Here is a 19,777-nt window from a genome sequence, read left to right on the forward strand (position 1 = left end):
GATATACCTCACATTTTGAACAAAAGCAATACTGCCATTGATTATTCAGAGCCATTGTCTCGGTATTCTTTTCTTTCCTTTTAGGAAGCTGGAACATTCCCTGATACAATGAATACTAGACTTTGGCTCATGATCTAGGGTACCAGCACACACTGAGTCTAGGAGGCTTTTCTTAATTAGAACAAGATGAGGCACCCTTGCCTTTTCTGTACAGAGTAGCAGCAAGAGCCCAGGGAGCTCTGTGAGTGTTTCTGGGGTGGGAGGCCTAGTCCACGTTGTTTTGATGGCAGTAACTCCTGGGATGGTGTGGTCATCCTGGCTGCCATGTGACAGAACCTGGCCTGACAGGTGGTGTAATATTGTTGTTTAATCTAACAGCTTTTCCCCCCATTCCCTAGGAAGGAACCTTTGAAATTTAACTAGATACATGTTGACCCAAAACAAAGACTACCTCTCTGAGGCCCTCCTGCAGCTCTGTATGTCTCTGGAGTTAGGATCTGGCCAATGTCATGTGACTGAAGCAGTGTTCATAACCTCCCTCACACGGAAGGGTCATGCCCTCCCCTCCCCTTTCCTCTCCTTTTAATGGCTGGAATGTGGACACAAGGGTGAACCAGCTTGGACCATGTGGGTTAGAACAACACCCTGAGGGTAGCAGAACAAGAAAACAGAAAAGCCTGAGTCTCAGTCAACTTTCTAGATAAAATAACAGATTGGCCTTTCATAGGAGAAACTTCATATTTATACAATTATGGGTATCTATTACCAATATATTCTGACCAATGTAGAAAGCAAGGGAAAACATTACCCCGTGATATATTCTCTGTATAAAGAAAACCCTGAAGATATTGAGACTCTGGAGCAAGCTGTACCTGAAGTGCGTGCCATGGCTGAATTTTTCAGTCACAATATACCAAAAAAAAAAAAAAAATTCTATTTTCTTAACATGATCTAAATGAAGGTGATGCTGTATACAATGGAAGAGTTCTGGCTCTTCTCTTTCTTCAAGGCACAAACATACCTGTTTTGGAAAAAGTACTTTGCCTGACAATTACAAAGTCCTTTTAAACTGTTCCCCCACAATTAATGGTCTGCCCAAAAGAATATTCTTGATACGGAGATTCTATGCATCAATTTTAGATTTGGAAGTGACAATGAGAAACGGTGACTCCATTACAGACAGGTGACTCCCCACAGATGAGGCTGTTTCAGGACAAATGTCTCAGATATGGATGAAACGTTACACAACAGTACCTGGCACCTCCCCCTCTCCTTTGCCTTGCACCATATTGAGTCGTCAAAGTTGAAAATGTTTGATGGAATGGAAGCTTGATGAAATGGGTGAGTGACAATGGCTCAGAGTAAAAAAGAGGGGTCCTTGCTCCTATTTTGCACAAACCTACTGCCTCCATGGTATTCTCCATGGTATTCCAGAGGTTTGGCAACTTCTGTGAATGGTGTCTTTTGTTTTTTATTATTTAAAAAAACCCAAACAACTGGCTTGTATATCCTGAACCCTCTAGTTGGTTGTAAAAATGCCATTGATCCTTTCAAGTTTCTACTGACGCTCACATTTTCTATAACCAAAGCTGACTCCTAACACTTCCCAGCTTTTTGTATTTGTAATTATAAATGTTCCTTTAAGTTCAGTTAAAATGATAAAAAGGGTTAGAGCTTTTATGCAAGTGTGGGGAGGAGAGACTGTCATGAGTGCTCTTATCTTAGGTCTGATGAGCTCCAGAAGTCGTCATACTTGTATGATTTCAGGGATGTTATGACATCGGCCTTTTTCTTAGAAGTAGATCAAAAGTGTTCCCCAGATTCTCAACAAGATCAGGTACAAATACTTCTGCTTTATCCTTTTGGAAATCCAAATGCCACTTATCGTTTGAACTTAAAAGAACTTGAAAAAATTTGGGTCCTTTGACAAAGCTTTTCAGCCTACAGGGATAGATACAAAAGATAATTAAGGTCATTCTGAAGCTTACAAAGAGCAGGCCTATAAACATATTTACTAAAAGATGTGCTGATTAATTGGAAAACAGGGACAAGGGTACTTTCCTGTTAAGAACAGATTTCAACACTGCTAGCTGCCATTCCGGAGAAGGCAATGGCACCCCAGTCCAGTATTCTTGCCTGGAAAATCCCATGGATGGAGGAGCCTGGTGGGCTGCAGTCCATGGGGCCGCTAAGAGTCGGACTCGACTGAGCGACTTCACTTTCACTTTTCACTTTCATGCATTGGAGAAGGAAATGGCAACCCACTCCAGTGTTCTTGCCTGGAGAATCCCGAATCCCGGGGACGGGGGAGCCTGGTAGGCTGCCGTCTATGGGGTCACACGGAGTCAGACACGACTGAAGCGACTTAGCAGCAGCAGCAGTTGCCATTCACTGTACAAGCAAGGGTTTTATACATTTAGCAGAAAACAATGAATTGAAAAGTCAGAAAAGCCTGGTTTCTAGTATGTTTTATTGTAACTAATCACATACAAATCACTTATCCATAAAATAATGATTAACAACTATTCTCTAGTTCACAAATATAGCACAAAACCAAAGTTCTTCCTAGGAAAACCTCTTTGTAAACCAAGATATCACCACTATTTAGCTTAGGCTTTAAATCAAAGGTTGAAAATGACAAGCGGAAAACATGTTTTTTATCAGTTGTATAACCTTAATTCTGCAGAATTAAGACCTGGTTGAGATCATCACTGTTCTATTTCGACCTGATAAAAGGAAAAGCTATCAACAGGAAGTAACTGGCAAAGAAAAAGCTGGCCAAAAAATAATCCTATGGAGAAACAGCTTTGTGTTAAGGACAGTGCCCAGAAACACCCTGATGTCAGATGAAACAAAATTTAGCCTTAAGCAACTCAAAGCAGGTTTGCCCTTCTGAAGGAACACGTACTGGTTAGACAAGTGAGCATCTTACTTCACTAAAAATGTTGAACAGGAATGTCTTGTAGAATCTTCAAACAGCCCATTAAAATGTCTAAGAACAACTTGTAAAAATACCTTTTATGTCTTCCTCTTTCTGTTTTCATCCTATGGTATTTCAATAAAAAAGTCCATTCCCTACCAGAAAAATGGCATTCCTCTGTACTCTCTGCCAGGGTATAAGAAATGTTAACACTCTGTCACTGGAGAAAAAACAGAAGAGGAATTAGCATGTCACTGAATGAAGATTCAGAGAGGAAATTCTGACTGCGTGTAGAAAAAGTTATACATCATAAGCATTTGGTCACTTATCATGTGTATGTATCATGACAATTATATCCAATAAAACCTCAAGAGGTAAACACTTACATTTTCTTGTGTTTAACAATGTAAGTTTTGTGTCATTTATTCTCTGTTTCTGGACTTTCTTTCCCTTACATATGTTGACAGAAACAAAGACTGAAGCAGGGTTCATAGAGAAACACAGGACAGGTACAAATACCATAATAAAATAGCCTTGTACACCACTGCATAGAGAAATATTTTAGACGAAATATACTTTCACTACTGGCCCCAAATGCTATCATCCACTTATGTTATTTAACTGTAAACTTTTAATAGAAAAATACCTTTAAGCTGATAATAACATTTAGCGACTTACAAAACGGACAGAATTTTTCAGTGCTACACAAAACAATTCTATACACGACTTAAAGTTTGAAAATTCTTTGCTGGCACTTGATTTTGAGAGTTGATAGACACAATAACTACTGATTTCAATAAAGTACTGTTCTTAACCGGTATATACCTTCAAAACCAATATCACTCACAAAACAATAAAGAATAATCACACCTTCTTGACAAATCGAAGAGAAACACCAAAACTATACAGCCAAAATATTTTAAGAATCACATAAACTTTTTAAGACAACGGATAAAAATTTTCACAATCATGTCCAGTGAAAAAAAGGATTATTCCTCTGATTCAATGAAGCATTTGTCACGTATAGATTTAAAATATGAACCTACAAAGCAAGTTAGGTTTGTTTTTTTTTTAAGATTTTTAGATAATTGGTGACACTATTAGAATGGAATTTTTTTAGATGGAAAATTGCTCACTATTTGCAAATACATGTTATGTTACAGATTTAAACTGAAATTTCTGTTCAAACAGAATCATGTTTTTTTGTTTTTACTTTTGGTAAGTTTATGACCATTCTATACATTGTAACAAGTGAAATCACCATTCAGTCACATTAAACATATATATAATTTTTTTTTCCACAAAAGAGGAGAAAACGGAAATAAAACTTAGCAGACTATATTTGTTAGAACACATTTTGTAAAAACCCACTACTTTAAAGTTTTGGAAATCTACTACACTGCTCTGAAGGAAAATATATGCTTTCCCACCCTCATAATTCCTATCCAATCAGTTTTTTAGTGTAGAAATTAAAATTCAAGTTGAAACACTTGTGGCACAAGACAATGTAAGATTTAATCATAGAAGACTACTGATTGCAATTAACTTATATTGTCAAACATAAACATACCAAACAAATCCACACTGGACTTTTAGAACAGTAAATTATTAAATAGGCTGATTCCTTTTAAAGATGTTTAAATTCTGTAATATTATATTAGTATTTCAAACAATACCCTTTCTAAGCCAAACTTGAAATTAATCAACTCTTTTTTTTTTCTTCCAGCAAAGAGAAAGGGTATCTCTTTAAGATACTTTCCAAAGCAGTAAAAATACCTTAGTGTTTCAATTTATCTGTAACACACTCTGCTGACCCTGTGCATTTCACTGAGGGGCTACCTGAACCCACAGATCATCATCAGATAAAGAGCTTGAGCTCCCTGATTCAGAATCCAGCTCACTGAACCCACCTAAATCCCACTCAGTGCTGGATTCACTAGGTACTTCTTCCTCCTCAGTGAGAAAACTCTGACCGGGTTCAAGACAGGAAGGATAAACGCGAGCTGAGAGGCAAAAAAAGTTAGAATCGAACTGGAACAGGCCTAATGTGGTACCTATATTAATCCACTGGTCACCCCTAATATCATATTCATACACCGTCACCCGGTTCTTCTTCCACTGCGGGGTGCGTGAGGTGATCAGCAACAGTTTTTGGCCATGATTGATAATCCGGTAGTTGTTCGTCTCCGACACCAAGGGGATGTTATTAATCTGCCTCCACTCTCCTCTGACTGGATTGTACACCTTCATGACAGGGATGTCGCAGATGCAGTATATCTCATCATTGAAGACACAGGCTTCCTGAAAATCATTGCGCTTCAGAGAAACGCACTTCAGCCACATATTGTGGCTGGGATCAAAGCAGAACATGCGCTTACTGTTGAGAGCATACAGATAGTTCTGAATGACCATCAAGTCAAAGGAAATAAAGGAATGGGGCAGCGGAGCCACCAGCGCCCACTGGTTTCTCTGGACACTGTAGCACTCCACCTCTTTCAGTTTAATGCCGGTAATGGGGTCCCGACCACCCAGGATGTAGATATAGCCATTGAGGTATGCCACGTCCATGCCCTCCCGGCAGAGCAGGCGGTCAGCAAGCTGCTGCCAACTATTCTGGGCTGGTTTATACACCCAGAGGTCCTTTCTGGGCTGGGCAGCCAGATAAATGTCATGGTCTGGAGAGACACAGACAGCTAAGGTGGTCACAGTCCTAGTGTGAGCAAGGCAGGTCAGAGGTGATGGCACTTTGTAAATGTCCCCCGAGTATGGGTCACAGCACAGAAAGGGATCTCTGGGATGGCCAAAGAAGATCACCATCTTCTTGGCATACACACCTAACCTCTGGGGTAGATGATCAGACATGGGCACAACGGAGCTGCTGCTTCCGCCGCCACTAAGAACAATGCTAACGACGCTGCTGCTACCGCCACCGCCACCACCACCGCCACCGCCACCGCAGCTAACAGCACCGCTGCCACCGCTGCCACCGCTGCTCTCTGGCTTGGGCACCAGAGACTTGCACAACGTGTCACCATACCGCATCTGCCGGGCCCCTTCAACAAGGTCCAGACAGTACTTCTTCACCACGGTGTTGGTCAGCAGCTCTTCCACGTAGCCCCGATCTTCGTCAGTGAAGTGGGTCCAGCGGACACACTTGAAGACTTCTGCAGCGCTGGGACCCCGCTCCTTGGGAGCCGCCTCCAACCACTGCACCGCCACGTGACACACGGTCTGCTCGTGCTCGATGTTGAGACTGTCCAGGCGCAGGACGGTCAGCAGCTGGGCCAGGGTCAGATCTGCCAGGGACTCTTCGCGAATTGGACTCATCTGGCTGAGCTGCTTGAAGTTGTGGGCTATAAAGGACTGCGCCTGCGACCGCAGCTTGCGATGGCCGAAGGCATCAGCAAACTTGAAGATGGCCGTGCAGTTGGCCAGGTCAAGGCGGCGGGCTAGGAAGGAGGCACAGGCTTCCCGCACGTACTCCAGCTGCAGCATGTCAGAGGCTGCATAAAGGCGCTCCACGTTCGATTCACTCAGGGACACGCGACCGGTGTAGCAGTAATCGACCAGCACCTCGAAGGACTCGGCGTCCACGTCGTGCATGGTCACGTTCGTCTGATGGCTCTCGTACATGCCGCCGGTGAACATGCTCTTGAAGTAGGGACACGCGGCCGCCAGCACGTTACGGTTGCAGGGGAAGAGGCGGCCGGTGCCGGGCCCGCTGCCGGGGGTGACCACCTCGATGGTCACATCGCAGAGCAGCCGTGCGTCGTAGAAGGACTTGAGCTGGGCCAGCAGGGCTGCAGAATGGCCCGTGTCCTTCAGCTCCTCCGGGCCCGTGAAAAAAGCTGAAACCGTGGGTTTGTGAACCCTTTTGGGGCGCTTCCCACCGCGGGGACTGGCGATGCGGCGAGAGCGCGAAGATTCTTCCCGGGACTGCATGGTGGAGAGAGCGGCGGGGAGCGAAGGATGAGAACGGGTGCAAGGACCAGGTTCTGGCGCCTCCTCACCCTCTTCTCGCTGACGCTAAGACCGCGGTGTCTCCGAAGAGACTGCAGCACTGGTCCATTTATTTGAGTCAGCCCTCTGCCGCGGTGCCGCCTCCCTCGATCGCGTAGACCGCGTCCGACTCACCCGGTTCCAGTTCCACGCCCTTTCTCCGCCTCAGCTCGCCCTCAGAGGACCTACTGGCTGGAAGCGAGCGATCCGCCACAGCCGCGCTGGCAACACCACTAGGCATCCAGGAGAACTACGGCTCCCAGATTGCCTTTCGCGCCTCGAGGCATGCCGGGACCCCGCGGACTCTGCGGCACAGGCTGCGGCACCTGCTGCGGCACAGGTTGCGGCACGGAAACCGCTTTGCATATCGGGAGTAGTAGTAGCTTCAATAGCATCGCGAGATTTGTCCCCCGTTCATTGTTTTGGATGACGGAGTCAGAAATGGTTAATTCTCTTCGGTTCGGTTTTGTGGTTTCGAACTTTGGGTTTGGAATTCAGACTAAATGCCTGTTGTTGTATTTATCAGTTGTCTGGCTTATCTCAGAGCTGCCGCTTGTTTTTTAAAAACGTTAATGGCAGTGGTACTTCATAGCATTGTATGTCGATCGAACTAAATTGCGTAGATGATACACGCATAAATCGCGTAGGTGATATACGCATTAAATCCCATAGGCTGGCTCTCCTTGCTTTGAATAAATATTTGTTGATTAGCAGAGTAACGTACTTATACGCAGTACCCATGATATAAAGGCTTAATGAGTTTTAGCTTTTCTTCTAGTGTTTATGAAGAATGAAGCACCCTCTCATTTGAGACCATGAGCCTGTGGGGAAATTTGAAAAACCCTACAGGTTTCTGCAGAGATACCTTTTAAGTTTTTTTGTTTTTGCTTTTAACCAATAGATTTTTAAGACCAGTTTTTAGGTTTACTAGAAAATCCAACAGAAAGCTACAGGAAGCTCTCATATACTCCACCCCCTCTCAGTTACACGTGTTTACAACATCTTGCATTAGTGTATGCCCTTGTTAAAAGTTATGAACTTACAGTGATCTATCATTAATTAAAACGTGTAGTTTATATTAGGACTTACTGTGTTGTACAGGCATGTCATGTATGTCATGTATCTATCATAACATGTATGTCATGTACATGTATGCAGGACCTACATGTATGTCATAAATGTCATGTACCTATATCGTGCCAATAATACACAGAACAGTTTCACAATCTTAAAAAAATCCTCTGTTCAACCTATTTATGCTTCCCTGGGACGACAGAGGATGAGATGGCTGGATGGCATCACTGACTCGATGGATGTGAGTCTGAGTGAACTCCGGGAGTTGGTGATGGACAGGGAGGCCTGGCGTGCTGCGATTCATGGGGTTGCAAAGAGTCGGACACGACTGAGCCACTGAACTGAACTGTCCTTGCCTCCCAGCCCCTCAGAACCATTAATTTTCTTATTGTCTGGTTCTTATTGTCCAGAATATCATGCAGTTGCAATATATATTCTTTCACTTAGCAATATTCAATTCAGATTAATAAAGCTTTCTGTTCAATTTTCCAATAAACCTTAAAGTCTGATTTTAAAATCTATTTATTAAAAAAACCCAAAACCCAAAAAGCTTAAACAAACCTGCAGGGTTTTTCAAATGTCTTTTCATGGCTTGATAGTTATTTCTTTTCTGAATAATATTTCATTGTTTACCAGTTTACTTATCCGTTCACCTACTAAATGGCATTTTGTTTGCTTTGAATTTTTGCAATTGTGAATAAAACTTCTATAAACACTCATGCTGGTTTCTGCATGGACATAAGTTTTCAACTCATCTTGGTATACACCAAGGAGTGTGACTGCTGGGTCACACGCTAATGCTGTGTTTAACTTTGTAAGGAAGTGTGAAAATGTTTCCCAAGGTGTTGGCTCTACTGTCTTGCATTCCACCAGCAATTAATGAGCATTCTGGCCCCCACTCCAGCGCTCTTGCCTGGAGAATCCATGGACGGAGGAGCCTGGTGGGCTGCAGTCCACGGGGTCACTAGGAGTCCGGCACGACTGAGCGATTTCACTTTCACTTTTCACTTTCATGCATTGGAGAAGGAAATGGCAACCCACTCCAGTGTTCTTGCCTGGAGAATCCCAGGGACAGAGGAGCCTAGTGGGCTGCCATCTATGGGGTCGCACAGAGTTGGACACGACTGAAGCGACTTAGCAGCAGCAGCAGCCTATTGTTCCACATCATCCCTAGCGTTTGGTATTGTCAGTGTTTTGGGTTTTATAGTGTACAGCCTTTAAACTTACCTCTCTGGAAAAAATTCTGAAGGATCTGATATTTTAAACATCTAGCAATATCTACAAGGTTGTTCAGTTGTGGTGCCAGAGAGCACTAGGTTTGAATTCTCTCAAGTATGCAAATCAGGAATATGAATAGATGCTTTGGTGGTCTCATAAAGTCTGTGTTTCCTGCTCTAAGTATTGCTAAAGTATTTTCATTAATTCTCTTAATAGCAATGCTCATAACTAGTCCAATACAGCTCCTTTCTCTACCATCCCCAAATTAAAGATTCTGGAATTCTAGTTATTAAGGAGAATTTTAAATAAAAATATTTAACAAAGAGACTTTGTACTGAGCCAGCTCCTAAGAGCTCAGCATCATACATGCCCAAACATCCTTTGAATTAGTCTGGTCTAATGTATGCTTTACAAAAGTGTTTTTATATTTGTATTTGTCAACATTGACTCACTATGTTGTTGTTTAGTCGCTAAATTGTGTCCAACTCTTTTGCAACCCCCATGGAATGTGGCCCACCAGGCTCTTCAGACCATGGGATTTCCCAGGCAAGAATGCTGGAGTGGGTTGCCATTTCCTTCTCCATGCCTCATTATTGTTGTTGTTACTCAGTGGCCCAGTCACATCTGACTCTTTGCGACCCCATGGACTGCAGCATGCCAGGCTTCCCTGTCCTTCACTATCTCCCGGAGTTCCTCACTATAAAATCCTCAAAATAAATTGTGTTCAGTCATCAAGTTTTAACTTTTTCATATATGCCTTTAACAGTGTTATTTGCTTTTGATTGCTTTTTGCAAAAAGCAAAATATTTATTAGACACTGTGCTATATGGCCTATAGCAGCATTATTCAATAAAATTTTCTGTGATGATAAAAATGTTCTGTTTCTGTGTTATCCATTATCGTAGCCATGAGCCACATGTGGCTCTTAAACAATTGAAGTGTGGTTAATGCAACTGAGGAACGGAAGTTTTAATTTTAGAAACACAGCATTGGCAGCAACAAATTCAATGGGGAAAGGAAAGTCTTTGCAACAGGGCTTCCTGGTGGCTCAGACGATGAAGAATCTGCCTGCAGTGAGGGAGATCTGGGTTCAGTCCCCGGGTTGGCAAGATCCCCTGGAGGAGGGCATGGTAGTCCATTCCAGTATTGAAGAAGGAAATGGCAACCCAGTCCAGTATTCTTGCCTGGAAAATCCAGCAGCATTGGCAGCAACAAATTCAATGGGGAAAGGACAATCTTTTCAACAAATACTACCAAAACAACTAGATGATAATGAAAAAAAATCCACCTTGAAACTGACAGTGTTGAACTTTATACCTAATCCCTGTACCACAGAAAAACATTAATAATTAAGAAATATCTTCAACTTCTCCCACCCCCTGGAAATCATCCTACCATTTTGTGATTGGAAATAGGTAACTACAGCAAGAGCCAACTCATTGGAAAAGACCCTGGTGCTGGGAAAGATTGAGGGCAGCAGGAGAATCGGGTGACAGAAGATGAGATGGTTGGATGACATCACTGACTCAGTGGACATGAGTTTGAGCAAACTCTGGAAGACAGCGAAGGACAGGGAAGCCTGGCATGCTGCAGTCTATGGGGGTCACAAAGAGTCGGACTCGACTTGGTGATTCAACAGCAACCACAGTAAACCATCTTTTCCCACATGACTCATGTTAGAGTCATTGTCCACTCTTTCTCACGACTACCATGAGGCTCACAGAAGATTCCCTCATGCACCTGTGAGAAGGTTAAACACAGACCTTTCCATTTTTGCCTGAACCTACCAACAAAGCCAAACACAGGGTCTCTGTTTCCCAGTCCTTTGTCTTAATGATGTCTTAATGATTAACTGAGATTAGAAGGGCACCACCCATGGGGGCGGGGAACTCCCTGATGGTCCAGTTAACCACTGGACTCAGCTCGCTGGGGTATGGGTTTGACCCTTGGTCGGGGAACTAAGATCCCACAAGCCCTACAGTGCAGCCAAAAAAAAAAGTAATGAACCCAAAGTAGCTAGACACCAAGATACACATTTCCTTGTCAGCTGACCAAGACGTCCCCAAGTTATTAAAGCAGTTCTAACTAAACCACTCTACCTATAATTTGTCTATATCCTCCCTATAAAAAAAAAAAATCTAAGGCAAACTCACTCCGATTTTAGATCCAAACTGTTCTCCATAATGGCAACAGTCTGAATAAACTCAGTTTCCTTACTTGTTTGGCTTTTGTCTTTGACAGATTGGTGCCACTGTGTTAGTTGCTCACTTGTGTCCAACTCTTTTGTGACTCTGTGGACCATACCCTGCCAGGCTCCTCTGTCCATGGAATTCTCTAGGCAAATACTGGAGTGGGTAGCCATTCCCTTCTCCAGGGAATCTTCCCAACCCAGAGCCTGAACCCAGGTCTCCTGCACTGCAGGCAGATTCTTTACCATTTTGTTTGGGTTTTGTCTTTGATGGCACTTTGGTGCCATTACTGGAATGGAACTGGAAATCCATCTCTAGGCCCCCATCTGCTCCACCCAGGTTCTGAGGCTTTCTGAGCCCCAGTGCAGTGTCCCTGAAGTGGTTTATGCTGGAGTCCAGCTCCTGATCCATGTACTCCAGACAAGTGTCCACAGTAGCATGGGAAGGATTTGAATTTGGTTTGGGGGAGGGGTGTTGCCATCTCTTGGTTTGATTTTGTTGAAAGCTATGGTTTTATAGCTCTGTGGTGATATAAGTGAGAAGGAAAATCTAAAAAAGAGTGGACATACATATAATTGATTCATTTTTCAGAAACTAACAGAACGCTGTAAAGTAGCTATGCTGTTGTGTTGTTAAGTCATTCAGTTGTCTCGGACTCTTTTGCCACCCCATGGACTGCAGCCCATCAGGCTCCTGTGTCCATGGGATTCTCCGGGCAAGAATACTGAAGGGTGTTGCCATTTCCTTCTCCAGGGGATCTTCCCCACCCAGGGATCGAATCAGCGTCTCCTTCATTGGCAGGCGGATTCTTTACCACTGAGCCACCAGGGAAGCCACTGTAAAGCAACTATACTCCAATAAAAATTTAAAGAGAAAAAAGGCCCCTTCCCTGAGACCAAAAAACAACCCTGGGAGTTTCTGGGATTAGGTCGCGATTGCTGAGCCCAATCCCTTGTTTTTGCGTGATTGCCTCTCCCTTCTATGCCACAACAGAGAAAACAACACTGATCCACTAAACAGTGGACTCGATTTCCACATCAGTGTTTTGAAATCTAACAAACTCTATCCTCTCCTCCCACCTCTGGACCCCTCAGTTACTCATTACCCTTTTCCCTTTCTATACACAAAAAAAGAAGGACATGTATATCTTTGGGGGATGGTTAGAAGCTTTTTTTTTTTTTGTAAAGCGACTACTGCCACAACTGTAGCTAAGCTGGTACCAGAAAGAATTTTCCATATATGGGGGCTCCTTTCTTCCTCTCTAGTGACAGAGGAACTCACTTCAACAGTCAGGTTACTCGGGATATTCAATAAGTACTTCCACCACCCTGCATCCTCTAGAAAAAGAAAGCAGACCAACTGTGCTCTTAAATTCAAACTAGCCAAACCACCTGAGGCACCCAACCTACCCAAAATCTTGCACTTGGTCCTAGTGATCCTCAAATCCTTCCCCTTCCAGGCAACACTGACTATTCCCTTATGAATAATTGTGTATTATGAAAAAATACCACAGGTCAATGAAGATTTCTTACCTCTTCTGAAACTTGCTGCTGCTGCTGCTGCTAAGTCGCTTCAGTCATGTCTGACTCTGGGCTACCCCATAGACGGCAGCCCACCGGGCTCCCCCATCCCTGGGACTCTCCAGGCAAGAACACTGGAGTGGGTTGCCATTTCCTTCTCCAGTGCATGAAAGTGAAAAGTGAAAGTGAAGTCGCTCAGTTGTGTCTGACTCTTAGCGACCCCATGGACTGCAGCCTACCAGGCTCCTCCGTCCATGGGATTTTCCAGGCAAGAATACTGGAGTGGGTGACCCTAATTTGATCTAATCTAGTATCTATCCTTATATCACTTCACATTGGTCAGAATGACTAGAATCAAAAGTCTATAAACAATAAATACTGGAGAGGGTGTGCAGAAAAGAGAACCCTCCTACTCTGTTAATGGGAGTGTAAATTGGTACAAGCACTATGGAAACAGTATGGAAGTTCCTTTAAAATTAAAAATAGAGTGACCATATGATCCAGCAATCCCACTCCTGGGTGTATATCCAGAGGAAACCATAATTCAAAAAGATACATGAACCCCAATGTTCACTGCCGCACTATCTTTAAAAGCCAAGACATGGAAGCCACCTAAATGTCCATTGACAAAGGATGGATAAAGATGATGTAGTATATCTAGTCAACAAAATATTACTCGGCCATAAAAAAGAATGAAATAGTGCCATTTGCAGCAACATAGATGGACCTGGAAAGTATCATACTAAGTAAGACAAAGACAAATATGGTATCACTCATAAGTGGAATCTAATTGTAAAAAATTATACAAATGAACTTATTTACAAAACAGAAACTGACTCACAGATTTTGAAAACAAACTAATGGTTACTAAAGGGGAAAGGTGGGAGGAAGGAGGAATAAATTAGAAGCTTAGGATCAATTTATACACAGTACCATAGATGATGCTAGTGGTAAAGAATCTGCCAATGCAGCAGACACAAGAGACTTGGATTCAATCTCTGGGTCAGGAAGATTCCCTGGTGTAGGTAACGGCAACCAATCCAGTATTCTTGCCTGGAAAATTTCATCAACAGAGGAGCCTGGCGAGCTACTGTCCACGAGGTCGCAAAGGGCCAGACACGACTGAGTGACTAAGCACACACACATATATAAAATAGATAAATAACTAACAAGGACCTATTGTATAGCACAAAGAATGCTACCACAACCTATTTGGAAAATAAGCTACATGGGAAAAGAATCTGAAGTTATATATGTATAACCAAATCACTTTGCTATACATCTGAGACTAACACATTATAAATCAACTATACTCTGATAAAAAATTTTTTTAAAACTATCTATCCTTAAATACTGTTTTATTAACTACACTCTTATTTATCATCAACAGGACAGGTTTCCTTTCCCACCACAGCCCCTACATGAACTCCAAATTGGAGATTCAGTCTTCTGGAAAGAAACACAGAGACCAATTTTGAACCCAAATGGAAGAGATCTTACACTGGGTCCTAACCAACAATACTGCTACAAACCTACACGGAGCACAACATGTACTTTATGTTTCACAGTTTAAAAAACTGCAAAACAGGCACCCTGGGAGGAGGCAGAGGCTTATTCCTTCTGGGGTCGCCTTCACACGCACAGCTGGGAGGGTGGAAGCTCGGTATTTTCTCCAGCAACTAAAAAAAGAGCGAAGTATGCTCCCCCAAACCCCCAAACCCTCCCTTCTAGGTTCTGATAGAACGTTCCGAACCGCAAGCAAAAGGAAAATAGGAAAACCATTCCCCTTTCTCAGTTAAGAGCCTAGAAGTCACCACTGTGTCCTAATAACAATTAAAAGGCTGAATGGACTGAAAATCAACAACTCTTCTTGGATCCTGGAGGGAAGGGAGGACACAGGGCATGCTCCCAAATCTGGAGGGGCGAAAACACGGACTTCTGGCTTACCCGAGCACAGAGCCAGGAGTAGGGGCCGTGGCAGGAACCAGGGCTGACGTCGGAAGACTCGAAGTACAATTGTTAAATTGCTAGACGCTCAGCGTGGATAACTGTAGAGTTAAAAAACGCCAGAGAATCCAGTCAAAGCAGGGGCGCCTCTGACTCCCACAGCTTGAGAGTTTTCACAGTAAACATGGGAGAACAATCCCCTCATACCTCCGAAGGGTGAGGGGAAATGGAACCTGTTCTTAAATAACCCAGGGCTCTCTCTTAATGAGGCCTGCCCTCAGGAGAAATTAGTTAAATCAGACCCTGGTCTGCTGGGGTCTTATAAGAGCCTCACCTAGGGGAGGAGAAATAACCAACTCCACTTAACCATAGCCTTCACATGGGAAAAAGGAACTACACAACTCCAGCCCACTCAGTCCTATCCATGGCAAAGAAGTGCAAGTCGCTCAGTCGTGTCCTCCTCTGCAACTCCATGGACTATAGCCTGCCAGGCTCCTCTTACCATGGAATTCTCCAGACGAGAATACTGGAGTTGGGGTGGGGGGTGGCGGGGAGGGCAGCAGGGACTCTACCATCTGAGCCACCAGGGAATATCACCCTAAGGGGAAGGAAGACATTAAACAAAAAAAAATCAAAACACTTGAAGTTCACAGTTGAGTCTAGGAGACCTAAAAGGCTGAAACCTCATCGTGACCAGTAGGACTTCCCCTGCCCCGCCTGGCCACCACATTACTACAGGCCTATTTAGAGCAGTTCCTTTTAACTAGCATATCAAGTCTGGCTATCGAGGAAAAATTTAAAAGGCCAAACCACATTTTTTATGGACCGGGGGAAAACATGTATTTTAATTGTATACTCAATCCATTTGGACTTCCCTTGTGACTCAGCTGGTAAAGAATTCGCCTGCAATGTGGGAGACCTGGGTTAGATCCCTGGGTTGGAAAGATCCCCTGGAGAAGCGAAAGGCTACCCACTCCAGTACTCTGGCCTGGAGAATTCCAAGGACTGAGTCCATGGGTTCCAAAGAGTTGGACATGACTGAGCAACTTTCACTTTCACTCAATCCATTTTGTGTATTTCAAAAGGCACAATATTTTCTACATTTATCAGTGAAAAAAGAATGTAACTTAAAAAATCAGCTAATGGCAAACAAATTTCCTTGAGAGCTACAGACACATATATAGTGCATCCTAGAACAGGGGAGGAGCAAGACAGGTTCTCCCCACTTTCATAAGTTTCATTAAACACTGGACCTGGTTAAGGGTCAAGGAAAAGGCAACTTTTCACAGAGTATGTATTAATATATCTTAGTTTCACCGACCGGGGGTAGAATCCAGGGCCCACGGCAGTGAAAGCACCGAGTCCTAACCACTGGACTGCCAGGGAATTCCCCTAAAGGATTATATTATTAGATGAGGCATTTACTGTCCTCCTTTCTGAGAGTACCATATGGGGAACATGTTTTCTAAACTAAATTTAGGAAGTAGAATGTAGACTCAGTCCGTCCTCCTCCCTTTAAGGGCTGTCCAATGGTTAATGAATTAAAAACACAAGACTAAATAAAACCAAATCCTATACACACTTCCTGCCTCACACCCCAGGAAAAGGAAAAAAAACAAAACACCAAGATTCCCAGGCGGCTCTAGTGGTACAGAATCTGCCTACCAATGCAAGAGACACAGGAGATGTGAGTTTGATCCCCGGGTCAGAAGATTCCCTGGAGGAGGGCATGGCAACCCACTCCAGTATTCACACCTGGAGAATTCCATGGACAGAGGAGCCTGGAGGGCTCGAAGAGAGTCGCACACACAGCCTAGATTGCTCTCCCGAGTGGAACTCAGGAACACCTTCAACCACCCACGTTAGTCTGTTACAGAGGCATCACAAGCATGCCTTGCTTTTAATCAAAGCAACAGCAACAAATCTTTTTGGAAATAACAAAACAAAAACTAGCACTGATCATTTTTCTGACAATCCATGATTAGTCAAAATTCACTGGCATTGAGAGAGGGAAGGAGGCCATATCTATAGGCCTTGTCTCACATAAGTACACGCAGGTAGGTGCAGTTTTGTTATTACTGCACAAACAAATTTTAATTTGTAATCCTTAGTTTGATTGAAACATTGCTTGTAGGATCATGCGGACACCAGCTATACAGAAACACTCCTGGAGAGTCGTTGATAGCAGCACACACCTGTGGCTGTTCTTCGGTTCTGGCGTCTCCAGGGCAGCCAAAATTGTTTCGTTAAATACATTCTTTATGCCTTTCTGTGCGAGTACAGAACACGCCACATACTTAGCAAACTTCAGGCCACACAGGCCAGTTTTTCAGCAGTCTCTACGGTGATGGGATTCTGTTCATTCTTGGCAGGTTTCTCAACAGGAGAGGGGTCATCTCTGAGGTCAGTTTGGGTCCTAACAAGCAAGAAAGGAGTGGTGAGTTAACTTTGGCACTCACTTTTTAAAAAACATTTATTCATTTGGCTGTGCCAGGTCTTAATTGCTCCATGCTGGATCTAGTCCCCCAACCAGGGATGGAACCCAGGCCCCATGCATTGGAAGCACAGAGTCTTAGCCACTGGACCACCAGAGAAGTCCCAGACACCCATTTTTCTCTCACATTTTTGAATGAGGATGAAGAGCCCAGTGGAAGACAGACTAGAAATATATCTAAGTAGGTGTTAGTCACTCAGTCGTGTCCGACACTTTGTGACTCCATGGACTGAAGCCAGCCAGGCTCCTCTGCCCATGGGATTCTCCAGGCAAGAATACTGCAGTGGGTAGCCATTCCCTTCTGCAGGGGATCTTCCTGACCCCAGTGATCGAACCTGGGTCTTCCACATTGCAGGCAGATTCTTTACCATCTGAGCCACCATGGAAGTTAGAACTACATTTGTTTGTGGGTACCTCAGATCGTCATCATCCTCTTGCCCTGCAGTATCAAAACGTCCAAGAGTATATGGCTGTCCGCTGATCATAACTGTTGACTGTATAGCTGTCAAAAACAGTCAGTACATACTCAGATGGAAATTTGTTTGTTGTGTAGGATATCAGAAGACATGTTTTGCCAACAGTACCGTCATCCACAGCAACACAGTTAATTGTCTGCACTTCTGAAAGGCTTGTGTGTCTGCTTTAAATATTTCACACTTGATGATGACGTCAGCTCCTCTGCCCACAAAAACCGCACTTTGATGAGACATAAGAACCAGATATGAAAGGAATGTTGGAATTTATCAGTCCAGGAATTGAAAACAACTCTAAATATTATGGTAAGGGCTCTAAGGACAAGGTTGACAGCATGCAGGAACCGGGCAACTGATGGGTAAGCAGAGAGAAGCAAAATCTAAGAACGAACGAAAAAGAAGTGGTAGAGGTTCCAATTCAACACGGTTACATAGGAAAATCCTGACCTCACCTCTTCCCAAGGACACACTGAATTGATTTTTATTTCTTTTTAATTTCTTCTTAGTTTAATGTTTGGCCACACTGCATGGCACGGGGGATCTTAACTCCCTGATCAGGGATTGAACCAGTGCCCCCTGCATTGGAAGGTGGAATCTTAAACCACTGGACCAGTGGGGAAATCCCTTTATTATTACCATTTTTTTGAGACGCCAAATTTATGTGGAACAATTTCCTCTGAAAGAAACCTAAAAACCAGCAGAGAAACCCTTCACGCCTGGTAAACAAGAAAAGCTACAACGAAGCAGGTGAGAAAGGCAGAGACACAGTCTCACCATAAGCCCCTCACCCCCAGCGCAGGTACCCGCAAAGGGGGGATCTCAACACCTGGAGCTTCTCACTGAGGAGTGAAGGGTTTGTACCCCATATTGGACACCCCGGCCTTTAAGACCTGCTCCTGAAAGACAAGCCCCCACAACATCTGATTTTGAAAACCAGCAGGGCAGACCACACAGGAGACACATGGCTCTAGCAAACTGAGGGCTGGTGCGCTGACCCACCGGTGCCAGGGCCCAGCGCGGAAGCAGCCCTTTGAAAAGGGCCCGGGCTTTTTGTGAAAAGGACTTCGCTGCTTTGACCATGTTGGCCTGAGGGGCAGAGGCCTGCTGGGAAACTCCGGGGATGGAGGCTGGCAGGTGCCACCTTCCTGCTCTCCCTCTTTTTTTCTTTCATTTCTACCACTTTTCTTTCTTTCTTCCTCTTTTCGGTGGATGCCATCTTTGCTTCCCCCCAACCCCACCACCTTGCTCCTGCCGGTAGGTGGATCTCCACCCTACGGCACTCCAGAACACTGGTATTTCCCAAAGGGGGACTTCTACATATGTCCAGTGTCCCTGCTTGTATATGGGTTTCCCAGATGGCGCTAGGGGTTAAGAACCTGTCTGCCAATGCAGGAGATGGAAGAGATGCAGGTTCAATCCCTGGGTTGGGAAGATCCCCTGGAGGAGGAAATGGTACCCCACTCCAGTATTCTTGCCTGGAGAATCCCATGGACAGAAGAGCCTGGTGGGCTACAGTCGCTGGGGTCGCAAAAAGGTAGACACAACGGAAGCAATTAAGCACGCACACCCGCCCGTTTGCATTGTGTTTTTGACCTCTATCATTTCTTTACGTTTCTCTGTTTCATTAAGGTTTTTTCCTGGAGGTTTTATCTTGCTTTGTTTGGAACACGTTTCTGGGTTGTTTCATTTTGCTTGACGTTGTGTTGCTTTCTATGCATAAGGTGCGGCAGTCACCTGTCCCTGTCTTGCAGGGCTGGCCTGTGTAGGAGATGAGAGCTTTATTGTTCGAGCTGCGCGCTAGCTCTTCATTGTTTCTCCATTCCTTTGTGAGTCAAGCACTATTTTACTTTTAATAGCTCCCAGTGGTTGAGGGTGTGCCAAGACCAGCCAGTGCCAAAGGAGAGGACTTGCATTCTCGGGCCCCACAGGACTGTAGCAATCAG

At 44.1% G+C, this 19,777-nt stretch overlaps 1 protein-coding gene, 1 long non-coding RNA gene and 1 pseudogene across 2 annotated transcripts; all 3 read right to left on the reverse strand.

The window, feature by feature from the left end:
• Positions 1 to 2,460: 2,460 nt before the first annotated feature.
• LOC129624279 (kelch repeat and BTB domain-containing protein 6) lies at positions 2,461 to 7,150 on the reverse strand. The gene has a single exon (XM_055541946.1). The coding sequence runs from the start codon at positions 6,860 to 6,862 to the stop codon at positions 4,745 to 4,747; it is 2,118 nt and encodes a 705-aa protein (XP_055397921.1). The 5' UTR covers positions 6,863 to 7,150; the 3' UTR covers positions 2,461 to 4,744.
• A 3,011-nt stretch (positions 7,151 to 10,161) lies between these two features.
• Positions 10,162 to 15,822, reverse strand: LOC129624284 (uncharacterized). Its single transcript, XR_008700855.1, has 2 exons — positions 14,868 to 15,822; positions 10,162 to 10,395 (listed from the first exon to the last, which is right to left on the reverse strand). It is a non-coding gene; the product is annotated as an uncharacterized LOC129624284 (long non-coding RNA).
• An 806-nt stretch (positions 15,823 to 16,628) lies between these two features.
• Positions 16,629 to 18,914, reverse strand: LOC129624821 (cell division control protein 42 homolog; annotated as a pseudogene).
• Positions 18,915 to 19,777: the final 863 nt, after the last annotated feature.

Source organism: Bubalus kerabau, chromosome 12, assembly GCF_029407905.1.
Source record: "Bubalus kerabau isolate K-KA32 ecotype Philippines breed swamp buffalo chromosome 12, PCC_UOA_SB_1v2, whole genome shotgun sequence".
Taxonomy (NCBI): Eukaryota; Metazoa; Chordata; class Mammalia; order Artiodactyla; family Bovidae; genus Bubalus; species Bubalus kerabau.